A 17590-nucleotide genomic window follows, 5' to 3' on the forward strand; every position below is an offset into this window, starting at 1 on the left:
TTACGTAAACTTATTATAAATTTAGAAGAATCATATGAATACATTATTTTCCTACTAATTACTATTTCAGCTGACATTAAATTTATAAAAATCACATTTAAATTTATTGTCTTCGTCTATTTATACATTAATCATAATTCATTCCAGAATAATTTTCTCACTTAATTATGCAAAAAGTATAAGCAAATTTAGAAAAATGGCATCTATAATTAATTTTGTGCGCTAAATAAGTAGAATACAAAACATTCAACAAATTTAGGAAAATTGTTTTTGTAATCTATTTTACCCTCCAATTAAGCACAAATTAGAAAAAATTAGAAAATAATATTTCAATGAACATTATGTAATTATATTTTTCAAAATCAGAAAAGTTCATTTATAATAAATTTTCTGCAGTATTTACATCAAAGTATTTAAATGAAACAGAAATAGTCAAATAATTTAGAATAAATTAGCAGTTGCGATTAGTTTCCTAAGTGATTACCTACAAATTTAATAAAAACTATAAAAAAAGTCATACTAATTTTCTTCATCACTGCTACTAAGATGTGATAATACTTCGTTTCAATACGTTTTACACAAAACAAAATTTCACCATGATAAAGGTTTTAAAAATACACACAAAGCATTATGACTAAATCTATCCTTTTTATTCGCTCAATAACAGGAGCACAGATTACACATTTATAAATAACTTCTCTTGACAAGCATTATCGGAATGATACATTTCATTACTCTCCTAATGTAAATCTGACGTCACAAATTGTTTTCTGACCTAACATACAGAATTACAAACGTACATCCCTCTTTCACACACACGCACACATATGAATAATCCTATCACGCACAAATATGTGTCACACATAACATCTTCGCCTATATACATCGAAAGGATAAAATGTACACATTTTACATAATATGTTCTACGAACATATACTAACGAGGTTGATTTACAGAAATATGTATTTATTATGTGATGGTGGGACTAATCTACAGTTTCAGTAAGATTATATGCATACATTTCGCTTACCACACAGAATAAACTATCACAAAATGCATGATTAAAAGTATAAATTATTTTAGCAAAGTTACATATAAAATATATACAAATGCATTCATGAATTTGATACACATGAATCAAAAGTAATAAATGCAAATAAATGTATTAGGTAAAAGTACTGTAAATAAATTAACATTGTGATTAACTTACAATTTGGAATTAAACATCAAGATTAACAAAGATTCAGGAAATCATGCTTGGAAATGATTTCCAACAATCAAATAATCAATTAATAATTCATTATCATTGATGGACTCTTGACAATTATGTTATGCAAATTAGTAGAGAATTCTGAATTTAGAATTTCTTTCTACATCTAACTTCATGACTGACTGTTTAGTTTAGTTTTCTTTAAAAGTAAAGAAATTATTGATTTTACAGTGGCGTTTGTAAATGATTAATTAAATTATATTCCCAACAACACTATATGCATGTGTTTTTACGTTAACAAATAATATTATTCTGCAGAATCCAACATATTAATGCCAATTGAAATTCAGTATTACAACTACAAAATTTTCCTAAATGCCAATTAATTTTCTTGATTCGTTGCTTTAAAAGCAAAATCTATGAGACTTGTGCTATTAATTTAGCAAATTATAAAATATTTAAAATTTCTTTCACCACAAGTCAACGATATTACAAGTATGGATAGAAAATTTAATTTATAATTTTAATTCATGAAAAATACGTAGTTTAATTCTAAAAAAAACATGTGCAATTACTTCAAAACGACATTGACTGTAAATTAATGAACTTTCAAGACAAATTAAAGTTTTACAAAACCTCTTGATCGACTAATCATTTACAAGGAAATACCACGATTATTCTTAAACACATTTCTTTATCTCAGTTCAGACAGACATCCATGTTGTAAACATGTGCAAATGGCTTTTAATTTTTGCGTACACCTGTGTACAAATATGGATATGAACAGCAATCAGATATAACCCCTTAAATTAAATCCTAGAAAAGAACAAAAAAAGATAACTGCATAATGTTTACTACATTTACAATTGAAACAAATTATCATTACCACACTCAGTTTTGTTATCCTTCAGTATTTCTTGCACATATACATACATTTTACAGACAGATAGCTTACCTTTTAGTACTATTCATATGCTTTTGTAACAACTAACAATTTGTGTTTGTTTTAAAAGGCTTAAGTCTTGCAGTCTTTGACGTTTCACCTTAGAAATCATTGTGGCTTTTGACTTTGAGAAATTCTCAAGTACCATTTAGTCCCACAGTGTCTCAAAAGTCTTATACTATCCACACACGCATATTTTCCTAAACTAATATAAACTATTATTTAGTATTCCTAATGATACATGAATGTTTCTAATAATTCTCGCCCCTTTGAAATGCTCACCTCACATTTAGATACCATTACCTTTTTACAAAATTGTATCTACTTACAACATTTTTCAAATAATGCTGACACTGTATAAACATTCATGTAAACGCGAACCATTACAGTAATGAAATAGGTTCAATAGATAAATAGTAATTATTTACATTATTTTTTTGCTATTCTATGTTAATATTTACCGATCATGTAGATGTAGTAATATTTCTAGATCTTCTTGTAAAATTAACTGGTTGATAGTTCAAAGTAACACATACCTACGACTGAAGTTCAATAAATAATATTCATAAATTGTGTTATGTTAGAAGCCAAAAGATTTTGCTAAAATTTTAAATTCCGGATTAGAACAGTTTTAATGATATGACAACAGAAAACAATGTTGGAACTTAATGTCTAATCATATTTACACTTGTTCTAATTCGACTTCTAGTTACAAATAAATTATGAGAATTCCATTACACATAGAACTATAACACTTCCACTTAACAATTACTAAATTTCTTACACAGTACAAAAACTCAAATCCCATAATCTGTAGATTAGGAATTGCTTAGCCTAAGTTGTGGACTAAACAACAATTATGATAAGAAAACCTTGTATATTCACTGAATGCATCACATGATTCCATGTCCATAAGTACGTGTCTTATGTTGGAATTATGCACCACTATTCTCTGATGAACATACTCCATTGGTATTACTGAACCAAATCTTCACAGATCGTATGTCTGGTCATAGGTCTAGTAGAATTAATAACAAACAATAGTAGTACGGCATACTTAATAGCTAGAAATTTGGTTTGTCCACTTTTTGATAGATACAGGTCTTTGTGAAGAGGGACCTAGAAATAATCAGACAATCCTTAAGAAATTCTAACAATCACATTTGAAATAACAATAGACATACACATTCAGTTGCAATTGCAACAATGATTATAAAACCAGTTCCCTTGCTAAATTTCGATTACATGAACACGAATTTGATATCCTTTGTATAAATGATATGCAATTACTTTCATAACCTTTATTGTAACTGGATTTCATAGATCATTGTTGTAAAAATGTGAGAGTTGAAATTTATTAAGTATTTTTTGATTCATTGCAGTTTCCTCTTGATAAAATACATTTGTGTTATGTATAGAAAATAAATTCCAAACCATCATAACATCAGCTTAGTGTAACTGGTACCATGAGGGAAAGTTATGTCAAATGACCTTTGCGATTTGATGAGATATAGCTAAAATTCTCACAAATATGATTCCATGAATGCCTATGTAATGTTATTCTCCAGTGAAGAATGCCATTTTGACTGGGGATACTGATTCCGTTGCAGAGATAACCTGGAACGTAAAAATTGGAACCAATTTTCTCTGCAATTTCCACATGCAAAATCAACAATTTCCATGGCAAATTAAATTCATGGAATTATGAAAATTGCAGATGTTCAAGGTGGCAGTTAAATAATGAAATTTTGTCAACTGACTTATGGGTCACCCTATATTATAGCCAATCGCATGCAAAATCAGTGGGTACAACTTCATCTTAAGAATTCTGCCAAGAAAGAAGTTGCGAACATCCGCTACGAAAGAAAACGTGCTCAGGAGCCCATTGTCACAATTACTAACACTCACCTCTCAAGTCCGCTCAATATCTCAACTAGACCCTCAGGGTCACGTGTAACTCAAGACTCCTTTATTTATCTACAGGCGCACTGAGTCACCGACATTTTGGCAAATGTCTTCAGTATCACGTTTCCATCTTCTTCGAAATAGAGCACGGAAATCGGGTCCAGAGACTCCGGGACGCAGCACGGCTCCGGGACTTCCGGGTGTTTTCCGAAAGCGTGCAGTAAGCTGAGGATCAGAGCGTGGTTCGTCGAGTATTGTACCTGTAACGAAAAACCATGGTTGTGTTAGGTCCTCTAACGGCAGAGCGTGGTTCATTTTTCATAAATGCATGGACGGTAGGGGCGATAAGGTGCAGGCCGCCTCAAACTCTTCATTTCGTACTAAACAGGAAAAAACTGTATATGTTTGGATTTGGTAACTTTCAATAAATCTTGGTAGCCTTTACTAGATTTGATAATGTTCACTAATTATTTTGGACAGTCTTTACTAAATTTGATAATTTTGATCATTTAATTTGGTAACCTTAAGGAAACATTTTGGTAGCCTTTACTAAATTTGGTAATTTTACCAACTTTTGGTAACCTTTGAGACAAATTTTGTAGCCTTTACTAAATTTTGTAATTATGACCATTTTTCGGCAGCCTTGAACAAAACGTTTGAGAAGCCTTTAGTAAATTTGGTAATTTTTTGTCCAACTTTGGTAACGTTAAACATAAATTTTGCTAGCCTTAATTAAGTTTGGAAACTTTCACCACTTCTTTGGTAACCTTAAACAAAAATGTTGTTTATTTTACAATTTTTTCGTAAACTTAAATAAACATTTTGGTAGCCTTCTCTAAATTTGGTAATTTTTACTAATTTTTGGGCTAACTGTAAGCAAATGTACACGCTTACTAGAAAAAATTGGTTGTGATGAACAGTCATTTGTCTGACGACCATTTAATTTTTTTTTGTTTATTCCAAACCATTGTTAAAATTGTAACATTGAAGAGATTCGAATTTTTCAAAACGAAGGATTTGAAAATCGTGAGGAAAATTTCCAAAATGAATGACGCTTTTATTATATGAAATTCCGTTGCAAGGGAATTCACATTGTGATCGTAGAATTCGTTCATTAATCGAAGGTAGTATTGCACCGTCCCATGAAGGTACATAGGGGTGTGGTGGTAGGGTGATGTGATCAAAACCACGCTTTGGTCGCCTTCGATTGCTCCATACGTACTCTCTGTTTCGAGGCTGGGCAAACCCCAGAGCCGCTACATAGGAGTACTGTCAGAAAAAAAATCCCACTTGAGGGCGGTGTGTGTGTGTGTGTGTGTGTCAGAGATTGATATGCCAAGTGGTAACCAATGTTATCTTTAATTCTCATTCGGTTGATTGATTTGGTTTATTTTACTTTGCTTTTCTGTCACTTTTGGCTAATCGCGAAGATGAGGATGAGGGGTGATAAAATGAAATTAATGAAAGGACAATCACAAACACAATAGGACATCATACAACACGAACCTAGCGGAGGAAATACTGGCTGTGAGTCCGGGCGCCAGAGCCTCGCTAGTCTGCAAAATTCAATTCACGGTGTACTACGTAAAAGGGAGGTTGACAACTTCTCATTCGAGCCACGGAAGAGAGGCGGCGACGACATGAGTGAGACTGCGCTCTCTCTCACACATACACACCACGAAAGAAAGAAGATTCTGTAACATTAAAGGCAGACTTAAATTTCAACTTTAGAATATTGTAAATTTCAGGATAACTTCTAACAAGCAGTGTGCAATTTGCTTCATAACCCGCAACACTGAAAATACATAGAAAATTCTACTGAAAGAATACAATGCAAAAGTAGCATATTGTGTCACTTCCATGGAAGTATTGTTGATAGTCCTTCAGCATTGTTGGAATTTGAAGACTGTGTGGAGTAATGAGCTTTAATAACCAATAGAAATTCTCATAATACCTTCCTCCGTACACATTGATTTTTTTGAGGGGGCAATGCCTCCCTCTTCAATGTTTTTACGCCAATTTCAACACGCATGGCTAAAATATGTAACACAGCTTTGCCCTTTTTTGATGATAATCCCTGAATATCAGATCAAGGTTTAGCATCCATTAACAAATTACATCACGCATTTACTAAGTAAGACCACAGAGCATAGTGCATTATCGCTTGTAAATGAAATAATGTTAAAAGCTTCACACAAACATTTAGTGCTACGGTGTTCTTGAAGAGAAGCTGCACTCAAATGTACGTACAAGTATGGCTAACCATAGCACTTATTTAGAGGGGGTGCAGGGTATAAAAAAGTAGAGCATCGTGCAAAAATTTTGTTTAGAAAATAAAAAATACTAACTACCTTCGGGGTGTAATGTGTGGCCATTTCGGAAGACATCCAATTGTCAATCTCGCTTCCATGTTGTACACCCTAGACTGCATTGTTACAGACCAACGAGGTTCTGGCGCCTAGACCCGCAACCGGGATAATCCTCTGCGGGGCTTGTGTCGTGTCGTCGTTATGTGTTTGCGATTGTACACACAACAGCAAAATAAATTGTAGTCAAATTGTCCACCATTTTGATTCAGTCTGTCTTCCACAATGTGATGATCATGAATTGAAATGAGAATGTCAATAAGCAGAGGAAAACGTCTATTTCGTGTCAACAGAATTCTATTCCTTAAAATAACACAGGGTGTAGAGTAAGAAGGGAATGAAAATAGCGATGGAAAATTTGTCTACCATTATATTTGCCGTTGACTGTACCTTCATCTATCTCATATTATTATCAGTCGCAATTAGCAAACAATCAGAAGAAATGCGACGTTAAATAAACTAAGTCAACAATAGATATTAACTTCCTTCATTATATTTATGAAACAAACAAAAATGCAGAATATGCGAAAAATATATTACCACAAGAAACACAATAGAAAACACACACACACACTGTTAGAACTGACCGTAAATTTATAGTATTCAACCGTTGAAATTTAACACTCTCCCTGTCAATTTACAAGAAGGGACGCAACAGTTCTTTTCATTTAAATTTGGATATTTCATCATTCATAGAGAGTGACAATGATGAAAGCTGGCGATCGCTATATTTAAACAGTGTTGCAACTTGGCAACAATAGCCTCAAACATCCGATAGCTTCTATTGGAAAACCTTGCACTCAAACCAAACATTTGATAAGTTTCTTACATTTTGGCGTTTTTTTTTTGCATCATTAGTTGGAATGACTGTTTTATTTTCCGTGCAGTTTCCTTATTCTTTCCTGAGCGTGTGTTGGACCACCGAGATTCATCTCTCCAGCTGCTACAGTTCCTGAGATATTGACAATTGAACTAATGGAAGTGAAGCAGGGCTATATATATATATATATATATATATATATATATATACCCATCAAGTTTTTATGTTTATAGCTATTGATTTCTTGTACAGTAAAACCTCGTTAATCCGGACTAATGGGGGGGATAAGTTGACCGGTTTAACGAAAGTCCGGATTAACTGAAATAACCTAAAAGAACAGTAGAAAGTGCATTAAAACTCCGTTTATAGCAACAAAACACGTTTATTATGGTGTATTTAAAGAGAATAGGCTAAATACACTATTGAGTACAGTACAAAGTCTGCGGGAAACAGAATTTCATCAGTGGTTGATTGCCTTTTCTTTGGAAAGTTCTCCTGTTGACTTCTAGCCACATTTAAAACCTTGCATTCTTTTTTTATTTTTTGCCTTTTGCCTGTCCGGATTAAGGGAAGTCCGGATTAACGAGTTTTTACTGTATTTACAAAACCCACATGGAAATCGCTACTGAAGGCAACACTGATCAAGATGTTACGTCATTATAAAGCCTATTTTCTGGGAATGATAGCCACACCACCCTTTTAAACGTTGCACTATTATCCTCCGTAAACATTGTAATCTCCAGCCAGAAGCAGGTAGAGAAGCCGCTCGGCATTCCAGGTGGGAAATGTTTACAAACCTACATCTCGAAGCGACACGTAAGTAGCGGGGATATTTAATCGTTTACTGCCGTGTTAAGGCGCCACACATGCTGCTGAATAGGTTAATATGACACATTGCTCGTTGGAGCAATCGTAAGAAGCTCCCGCTGTCTGATGCTGATGTTCAAGTTAAAACATGGCTGCCTGGTTGTAGTCGTGCTAAGAAGAACGTGTTTGCTTTATAGCCATTTTAAAGCTTCCAAAACTTGGCAGCGTTAAATATAGTCATGACCCGATACATATTTCTGTCTATTTCGATTTTCGTTGACGTCACTTTATGAAGTTGAACTGATGAATTAAATAATGAGGTGGCCTGGGAACTTGATGACTTACAAGGCTGAAAAAAGTACTTTAACATTAAAATAAAGTGACCTAAATTTTCTTAGATCGCCTGTCAAGTTTACTTAGCTATTAAAATATAATCTTGATGTTTTTTTACAAAAATATTATGCGTCACGTACTTTTGAAATTATCTTAGTCATTGTGTACAACCGGATCCTTGGTTGTTAAAATTACTGAAGGTAAGGGAGGGTGGGGAGGCATTATTTCCAGCTACCTGCGACTGCTTGTCTCTCACTCTCAAGGCTCAGCTGGATTTGTTTCAAATTTTCAATCGACTTACGTAATCACGAAACTATTGATAATATCTACACAACAGTGAAATAAATCTACACGAAAATTCACGTCAATGCTCTAGAAGGAATTCTAAGCTGATGTAATTTTTCAGATTTTGAAATATCCAAGACGTTTTTCGAATGGAGAGGAAAATTTGAAAAAAATTCGCCCATTCGCATGCCAAATGTCCAGCCGAGCCTTAAGCTCTCTATTTCTCTTGTTTTCTTCCTCTCCCTCCCTCTTTCTTCATTTCTCTCTATTATCTCTCTCTCTTTACATATCGCCTTCCTTCCCTCTTTGTCTCCTTTTCTCTCTATTTATCTTTCGTTCTCTCTTTTTCTCTTTCTCTTCCTACCTCTCTATATCTCTTTCTTATCTCTATTTCTATTTCTCTCTCTCCCTCCCTCTCCATCTCCTCTCAATTTCTGTTTTTTTTTCTCTATCTCTATTTCTCTTTCATTTCTCTATCTCTATTTCAATTTGTCTCACTCTCCTCTCTATTTTGCTTTCTTTTCTCTATTTCCATTTGTCTTTCTCTCCCTCCCTCTCCTCTCTATTTATTTTTCTTTTCTCTATCTCTATTTCTTTTGCTCTCTTCCCATTTCTCCTTTTCTCCCTCTCTCTCCTCCTCTTTCTCTCTCTACCTATCCCCTTCCTCTCCCTTTCGCCGCATTTGAGCCATAACAAGATCTAAATTTGAGTTGTAGAAACGTCACAGAGTATTCTGAAGACGATTTCAATTCGATGGAATACCTCAGCGCCTGACCTATCACAGCGGTACATCCTTCCTGCAAACTGAAGCAAAAAAGACTCCCATAAGTTTTAATTTTCTAAATAACACCTAAAGGTTTCGTCGCAATTAGAGCAACGAAGCAGGCACAATCTGCTCAGAACCTTTCAGAGTCCTGATGCCACGGAGTAATTAACATCGTAATTAGTTCTAGAAATCTCCTTGGCTTTGAATATACAGGATTGTCGCGGTAGATCGTGTGAACTTCAGGTTTGACGCACGTGACATTTTCTTTTGCGATGGCGGGATTTTTCTAAAATTGTGAACAGTGGCGTAATGATTTTGAGTTTGGGTTCGTACAAGAGAGTTCAATATCCATCTATCTATCTAAGGGTGTGCGTATTGAGTTCAAAGTTGATTATTTCATGTCTCTTTTTTACCTCTTGAGTTAATCTCGACGATGAGGATGTGTGATGAATTGATCAAATGAAGGGCTTGGGTTTAAAACATGGTAAGTGACATTTTGGTCATTTCCGAGTTCATTAAGAAAAAAAGTTATTAGAAGCTATATACTGTAGATAAATTGTTTTCGTGTTGCGTTTACCAATTTCAGAAAGCTTCACTGAGTCATATTAAATCGGTGAAGGGGCATTCACAGACAACACAAGCCCTCGTTGGCCTGCAGGAGTTAACAGGGTGCTACGTGAAAGTAAGGTTGACTCTTGGGTGCATCCTGCATAGATAACCCATTACACCCCTGCGTGCGTTTGAGTATGCGTGTGTGTGTGTGTGTGTGTGTGCGTGTAAATATATCAACATGGGCCATTCCTTTTTAGAATACACATAATTCTCAGTTTTTAATGTAAAATATAGTGCATTTTTATGTAAAATTTGTCTTATACTGCCAATTGAAAAACAAGCAATGTTACCAAAATAATTTTGATTTTTTTTTATACATGTATTTTAAAATTTTAATGGATTTTCCAAGACATTTTTAAACAGATTTTAAAGACAAAAGCAATTTTGGAACAGATAAAGCTCTAAGTCTCACTACATCCTTTCAAAGTATAATGGTCACACTGTGATTTGAATGGCAAGATAATGTAGAGAAAATAACTTTTTGTGTTTAGCTACTAAGTATGAGATTACTTCAACAGTAACATCTTGCGTTTGCCAAATTATATGATCGAAGAACTGTGCCCTTCTCAAATATTATACCCCCCAGTGGCTGCGTCACTAATCATGAATATACGCACAGAAAAATATTAGTTAACGCATGAAAGTGCAAAAAAGCACAGTCGATTTTTTCCCCCATTGCATACGATAACTTTGCTCCACCTGGCAACACTGATAATGTAAAAATCTTCAGTGTTTATCTTGAATGATAATCAAGATCCGTTACAACATTCGCGCCTCATTGTTTGGGTTTTAAACACAATCTAAGATTTCGTATCGAACAGGTGTTGCCAAGCTCTTTATCTTCTAAATTTTATAACGTCCATATATCTACCTGTTCCAAAGCCAGGGCTCGTAACATATCATCATCTGCTCATGAAACGGCGGTAAAAATACTATCCGTACAACAGTCTGGGCACGTTTATGCGGCGATTAGTCATTTAGTGGCTTCCTTTGGACTGGGAATTTATCTGCGTGCGGTCCCCCTTTCGACAGCTTCCGAAATATATGTCCTTCCACCGTCACGTGAGGGGGTGAGGGTACGGTGTGTTGCGTCTTGTAAGGATCTTCCCCACACATGTTCCGGAGTTGACGGCATGAATCACACGAGGACATGTTACGAGGTGTAAGCTCGCCGCCATGTTTAATTTTTATCTCTATCTTTATTCGCATCGTCGACTGAATCTGTTGCACATGGCGAGGTTTTTGGGATCCGCAGAATACTTTCGAAGGGTGTATTGACGTGATGTTCACGTGTTATCGGGAGAAAGAAACGTTTCAATGAAGAAGAAGCGAGATTGACAAACACACAAGGAAAGAGAGAGAGAAAGAGAGAATGGAAGAAAATAAAAGAAGGAAACAGGGAGAAAGAAAGAAATTGATTAAAACAGAACAACGGAGTAAGAAGCGATATAGAAAGAAGAGAAAAAGTAATAGAGAAGCGAAACAGACTAAGAGAGAAGAAACAAATTAAGAAGCGGGAAAGATAAAGTTGAGGGAAAATATAGAAAATAGAAATAATGTAATAGAGAGAGTGATTGAGAAAGAAAGAACCAAGAAAGAGAGAGCATTGAAGAGAGAGGGAGAGAGAAAAAGAAAGAAAAGGGGAGAAGTGAAACAGACAGAGTGAGTGAGAAACAAAGAAAGAGAAATAACGAAGGCGAAAAGAAGAGAGAGACAGAAGAAAAATAAAAATGAAGTAAAGGAGCACAAAAGAAAAGAAAAATATAGAAGTGAAATAGAGAGAGAGAGTGAATAGGATAGAAGAAGAGAGAAATAAAGAAGCGAGACGGAGAGAGTGAGTGAGAGAGAGGGATAGACAAAGCATAAGAGAAAGTGAAAGAGATAGAGAGATTGGGAAAGGAAGAAAAAGGAAGAAAAATAAAGAAATAACGAGAAAGAGAGAATGTGAGATAAAGAGATATAAAAATGAAAATGAGGAAGCGAGACACAGAGAGTGTAAGAGAAAAAGAGAAAGAAGGAAAGAAAGAAAGAAAAACAAGTGAAACAGCTATACAGAGCGAGGGAGAGAGAACGAGTGATTGAAAGAGCAGCAATAGAGAAAGACTGAGAAATAAAAATGAACAAGTGACAGAGAGAGAGAGAGAGAGAGAGAGAGAGAGAGAGAGAAGTTACAACTAAATGAAAGTGGTTTCAGAAGACTGTAAACAGAGAGAAAAATACGAATTAGGGCCTTGAGAAAATCAAAGAAGAGAGAAGACAAACTGATTTCTGACTGTGTTCATTTTTGCCGGCATTTTCCAAGGAAGTGCCATTTCTTGTAAATCTCCCGTCTGCTAAAACCATTCCCTTTTTGTGGTTTTGGATACGTGAAAATACTGAAATGATTACTGGTTGTAGAAGAGTGATTTCTCCCTGTAATGCAGTTCCCAGAAATCCATTAGCGTACTTTGCGGTATTTCATTTCATTTTCTAATGACCAAGGACTACTGATCCCTGGACTATGTGGTACGTATGCATCCATCTCAAGGCGTGGGACGCAAACATGTGACATGACATGATATGATATTTTTTCCCTTTAAGATACGACCCATAGGATGTAAGTGCGATTCATGCAATGTCTGATTGAGGCAATCTTTACAAACAATGCGAAGTATCCGTATGTACAGTCACTGGCAATAAAAATGGGACACATAGATTCTGAAAAACTCGCTTCCTTGCAAGGCGTTATGTGTGTTGAATAACTCTACGGAGATGAGTGGATTTTAATAGCAAATTTTCAATGGCAACTTCTACCAACGTCTTGCAGGGAAACGCGTATTTCAGGATGTAGGTGTCTCATTTTTATTGCCGGTGAGTGTACATAAAGAAGATGAGAGATCAAGAAACATGCCATAAGAAGAGTAAGTTGACGAAGAAATATCACATAATAAAATCAGAAAATAAAAATATATGGAGTCAGATTGTTTAATTAGGGGTGAATGGTTTCAGGTGACTTTATCCAACAATGTCCCTGCATGAATCAGCTCTGGGGTTCGCTCAGTCTCTGATAAAGGGTACCTGGGAGAAGAAAGTCAAGGTAACCGGAGGGTGGTGCTTATCACATCACCTCCAGAAAACTGTTCGAATTTCTTGCAATTTGCAAGGGATATCTTTACTTTTACACACAAACATACACATATAGACTAATATATATGAATGTGTGTGTGTGTGTGTTGTGTACGCTGCGGTGATTATATAAACAGACATAATTATAAATATTCAGTTACGTATACACAGTAAAAATCGTACATTGAGAGGGACAAGAGTTTTATACACAATTCTGATAAATACAAAGCAATCAGCTTAACGATCTAATTATATTTACACCATTCTTGTACTTACGCATTTGCTTCTCGCCTTTTTATCCTTTGTCTATAGGCAGCATGAAGGAAAGAAAATGGGAAATATTAGAGAAATGATTCAGTCAAAAACTTATTGAGTTGTACCTTATACATAAAATTTCAGTGGAAATTCTCGTGGAAGAAAACATTTTCTGTCCGCAGAATCGTACTGGATGCGTTTTCCATGTATAAAAACAATCATCTACTAAAATTGTACAATATAATTAGTGGTATAGGAGGGGGGGATGACCGAAAAAGTGGGGGTGTTTGGCAGTTTGAATTTTTGCTATCTCTTCTTGAGCTTCGGAACGTTTTGGAGTATACAGACATGTAAAAAAATAATAAACTATTTTCGGAAACTGGACTCTGGGATGGGCTTCAGGCCCCAAAGCCATCCACTTGGCTGCGCTTATGCATTAAGCTTATAGCGGTTACGTAGTGAACGCAGCCCCAACATCTGTATAAGATAAAGTTACGCAGGTTGAAGATGTAATCTAGGCTTTACTTAGAAAACTAAGTTAGAAACACTGACAGGGGGACGCCATTACAACATAACTCGGAAAGTGTATTTACAATCGTGGGACTATTTACCCAACACCAGGTGCTTCAAGTTGTCTTCGGAAACTGGGTCTTTTGGCGTTTGTCAATCTTGTAAGTTGTGACGAGCAAATACGAGCCTGGTAAATGGTCTACGAAAAGAATGGTTAGCGTACATAGGCATTCTGGCCGAAAATGGCACGATAGAGGAGGGTGTATAAACAGACTTCAGGCAGGAGAATGAACATTTGACCAGGCAGATAAAAGCTTTTATATTGAAGAAAAATACACACATAAAAGAAACGGAATATACACATTAAATTGACGACCTCTGTGGCGGAGTGGTTAGAAATGCACGCTACGACGCCATGAGTCTCGGGAGGTACGAATCCCAGTCTGCGCATCGGTGTTCTTTGTGAGTGTCCATCAATTTTCATCATATCATAACCCATCGTCGCGATTAGCCAAAAGTGGCAGAAATAAACCGTAAATAACAAAATCAAAACAAATAAGCCATAAACTTTAAAAAATAAAAAAAATAATTAAATGGGGGAAGGGAATAAGTACAAATCGTTATTATTGTTGTTATTATTATTATTATACTTGTTATATGTGCATCTAACGGCATTCTTTTTCGTTTTTCCATGTTAGCACTTGATTAAAATGGATTCATTCTCTATTCGGGTTTTTCAAACAAATGAAAAGTAATACGTGCAAAATAATTAAAAGGTAAAAATTAATAAATGCGAAATAAGCAGAAAGCAAAAGGAATAAGTGCGAAATAAATAAAAGGGGAAAGGAATAAGAGAGGAATCATTGAATGATATAGTGAGAAAATAGAGGAAAATGAATCAGTGTCAAATAATTAAGAAGAAAAATGAATAAGTTCGAAATAATGAAAAGGGGAATTCAATAAGTGCGAAGTAAATTAAAGGGGAAAGGACTATATGAGAAACGAGCCAAAGGAATAAGTTCCAAAATTATTGAAAGAGAAAATGAGCAAGTCAGAAATAAGATGCAAAGTGAACCAGCGTCGAATAATTAAGAAGAAAAATGAATAAGTTCTTAATGAGTAAAAGGAATATGTGCGAAATAATGAAAAGAGAAATTAATAAGTGCAAAATAAAAGGAGAAAAAGAATGCATGTGAAATGAGCTAAAATGAAAGAATAAGATCGATATAAGAAAAGTGAAAAATAATAAGTACCACATAAATAAATAAGGATACGAAATAACAGCGAAATGATTAATGAAATGATAATAATTAATTCAAATTGCAGACGGAATACGCACGAAATAGTTAAAAATGAATAAGTGCGAGCATTTCCGGAGAAGGAATAATTCACCAGATATGGAAACACTGCAAAATACTTGACAACTTCAAGTGCATGAAGCAGAGAGGAACAACAATAGGGGCCAGCACACAAAAGGGAACTAAGGTGTCGCGTATTGTTTGAAAAGGGTCGTGAAAACTGAGACAAAAATCCCCCCCCCCCAAAAGAAAAGAAAATGAAAAGCTAATACACTACAAATATGTCCTCGAGACCCGCATGTCCACGCAAAGCATGCCGGGACTTCCGTGGGTCCCCTGTTAATGACCGAAACACGATCCATAATGGCTGGGCTTCAAAGCACTTATCGTTCATCTTCAATGCGGACCACACAACCATGGGGGTTCGTCGGAGGCAGTGTTGTTAACTCTTACATCGGAGATACACCACACAGGAATTTTCAGTTCCTTGTGTATTTTAGCAATTCTCTCGTAAATAGGGAATATTCAGGCTTACTCAATAAAAAAATCGTACAAAAAATTCCCCCAACTCAAGTAAAAATTCCGTTCGATAAGAGAAAATTGCCTTTTCACTTCTCTCAGAAAAATCCTCCGTGGTGGCGGAGTGGTTAACACAGCGCGCTATGACGCTACAGGTCCCAGGTTCGAATCCCGGCCTGGGAATGGATGTTCTTTGTGAATTTCTACTTCATCAATTTCATCATGTCATCAGCCATCCTCATCTTTGCGATTGGCCAAAATTGGCAGAAAAGCGAAGTAAAATAGACCAGTACCCTTTTCTGAATAAAATTCCCCCCTGTCCGAGAAAAATATCTTTTAACATTTAACTTTTCTGAGAACAAACCCGTACAGTATCATAGCAATTATCACATTCATAGAAATGCTTCATGTAAGAGAATCAGGCGTTGCAGCGAAAACCCCATTTACTTCCATTATAAGCAGACGAATACTATGCAGCGAAATCGACACCAGCGCCTCTAGCGGTATCATATTAGAGTGGAACCCGCCAGAAAGCTCAGAACAGCGCCGTTTTCCACACTGCGTATTCAAGGCGCTGTAGTTAGAATATAAGAAAAAAACAAATATTACACATACAGGGTGGTCTTAATTAAAGTTCCTCCACTTAAAACCGTCTGGAGCCTGTTCGAAGCAACTGATTGAGATGGAACTTTGTACAGAGGCTAAGGAGACCACTGGGAAGTGAATGTTGAGGAAATAAAAGTAGTTTAAAATTGCACCACCAGGTGGAAATGTGGCGCCTGAAATAACAGCTAAAAGTGGGACATCCGAAACTTTGTTTCACCTGGTGGTGAAAATTTGAACTACGTTATTCACCACCATCCCCTTCCCGATTGTCTAAACAGCCTCCATACCAAGTTTCACCGTAATCCGTTGCTTCGAACTGGCTCTAGAGGGTGACTGACCCCTCTCGGATCATTTGACCTACATTTTCTGTAGCTAACCGTTGTTGCTCGTGTGCAGCGTAGGACCAGAGACAAAATACTAGTTCATAGTGAGAGCTGAAGAATAGGTACTTACCACGTTATCAACGCCCTCTCGGGAACAAGTCCCAGAACAGTAGTTGGCGTCAAAAGCGTTCGGGGCTACGATGTGATCGCTCCAGCCAATGTCTGCGAAGTTTATGTATAGTTTCCGCTTCTGACACGTGGCGCTAGTGACGCTCGGCGACGCCATTTTCAGGCTGGTGTCGTTTCCTTCCCGGTCCTGTGGAGAGAGGATAAAAACTTCGTTACCTTTGGAGACTGGGAAAATACAGGGCGTTCACAAAAGAATGCGGTTTCGTTAGTGAATAAAACAGCCGTTTACTACCTTAACGTACCGTGATCCGGTAATGGAAACCTACAACTACGACTGGGGTTTCGTCGTGCAGATGATGATGATGTTTATTATTATTATTATTATTATTATTATCTTAACACGGTACAACCTGCGCCATTAGGAAGAGCAGCTACCAGTTGATTGAGATGCTCGCTGCTGTAGGGTCAGTTTCAAAATCGCGTACAAGTTGCGCACAAAACTTCACCATTTGTTTATGAATACCCTGTATAAGTTCAACATTTCTACACGCCAGGGTGTGTAATCATTGAAGACAGGTAGGCGGAGGAATATCGTTATGTAATTCACATACACACGCGCGAGCATACATATGATACATACATACATGTGTGTGTGCGTGTATATGTGTGTATATATAAAAAAAGCAATTCATTGGTTACTTTTACATACATCAGATATTCATAAAGTAGCAAACTAATTCCTTTCCAACTGATGGAAATGTCCATAAATTACAAAAGAGTTGAAATGTTTTTTGATTA

At 36.0% G+C, this 17590-nt stretch overlaps 1 protein-coding gene across 3 annotated transcripts in view; it reads right to left on the minus strand.

The window, feature by feature from the left end:
- Nucleotides 1–641: 641 nt before the first annotated feature.
- LOC145997385 (uncharacterized) overlaps nucleotides 642–17590 on the minus strand; it is a 156837-nt gene continuing 139888 nt past the window's right edge. The window contains exons 3-6 of one of the 3 annotated variants that reach the window (XR_014442893.1): nucleotides 16794–16979; nucleotides 13429–13458; nucleotides 4062–4318; nucleotides 642–3272 (exon numbers count right to left, since the gene is read on the minus strand). Coding sequence is in view for 2 of the 3 variants with exons in the window: in XM_083134371.1 (XP_082990497.1) it covers nucleotides 4127–4318; nucleotides 13429–13458; nucleotides 16794–16979 (408 nt within the window). In the remaining variant the exon portion in view is untranslated. Of the gene's footprint in view, nucleotides 4319–13428; nucleotides 13459–16793; nucleotides 16980–17590 lie in introns of all 3 variants that reach the window. The other 2 variants (XM_083134371.1, XM_083134372.1) reach the window with 2 other exon arrangements.

The sequence above is a fragment of the Lepisma saccharinum genome, chromosome 13 (assembly GCF_977018435.1).
Source record: "Lepisma saccharinum chromosome 13, izLepSacc3.1, whole genome shotgun sequence".
Taxonomy (NCBI): domain Eukaryota; kingdom Metazoa; phylum Arthropoda; class Insecta; order Zygentoma; family Lepismatidae; genus Lepisma; species Lepisma saccharinum.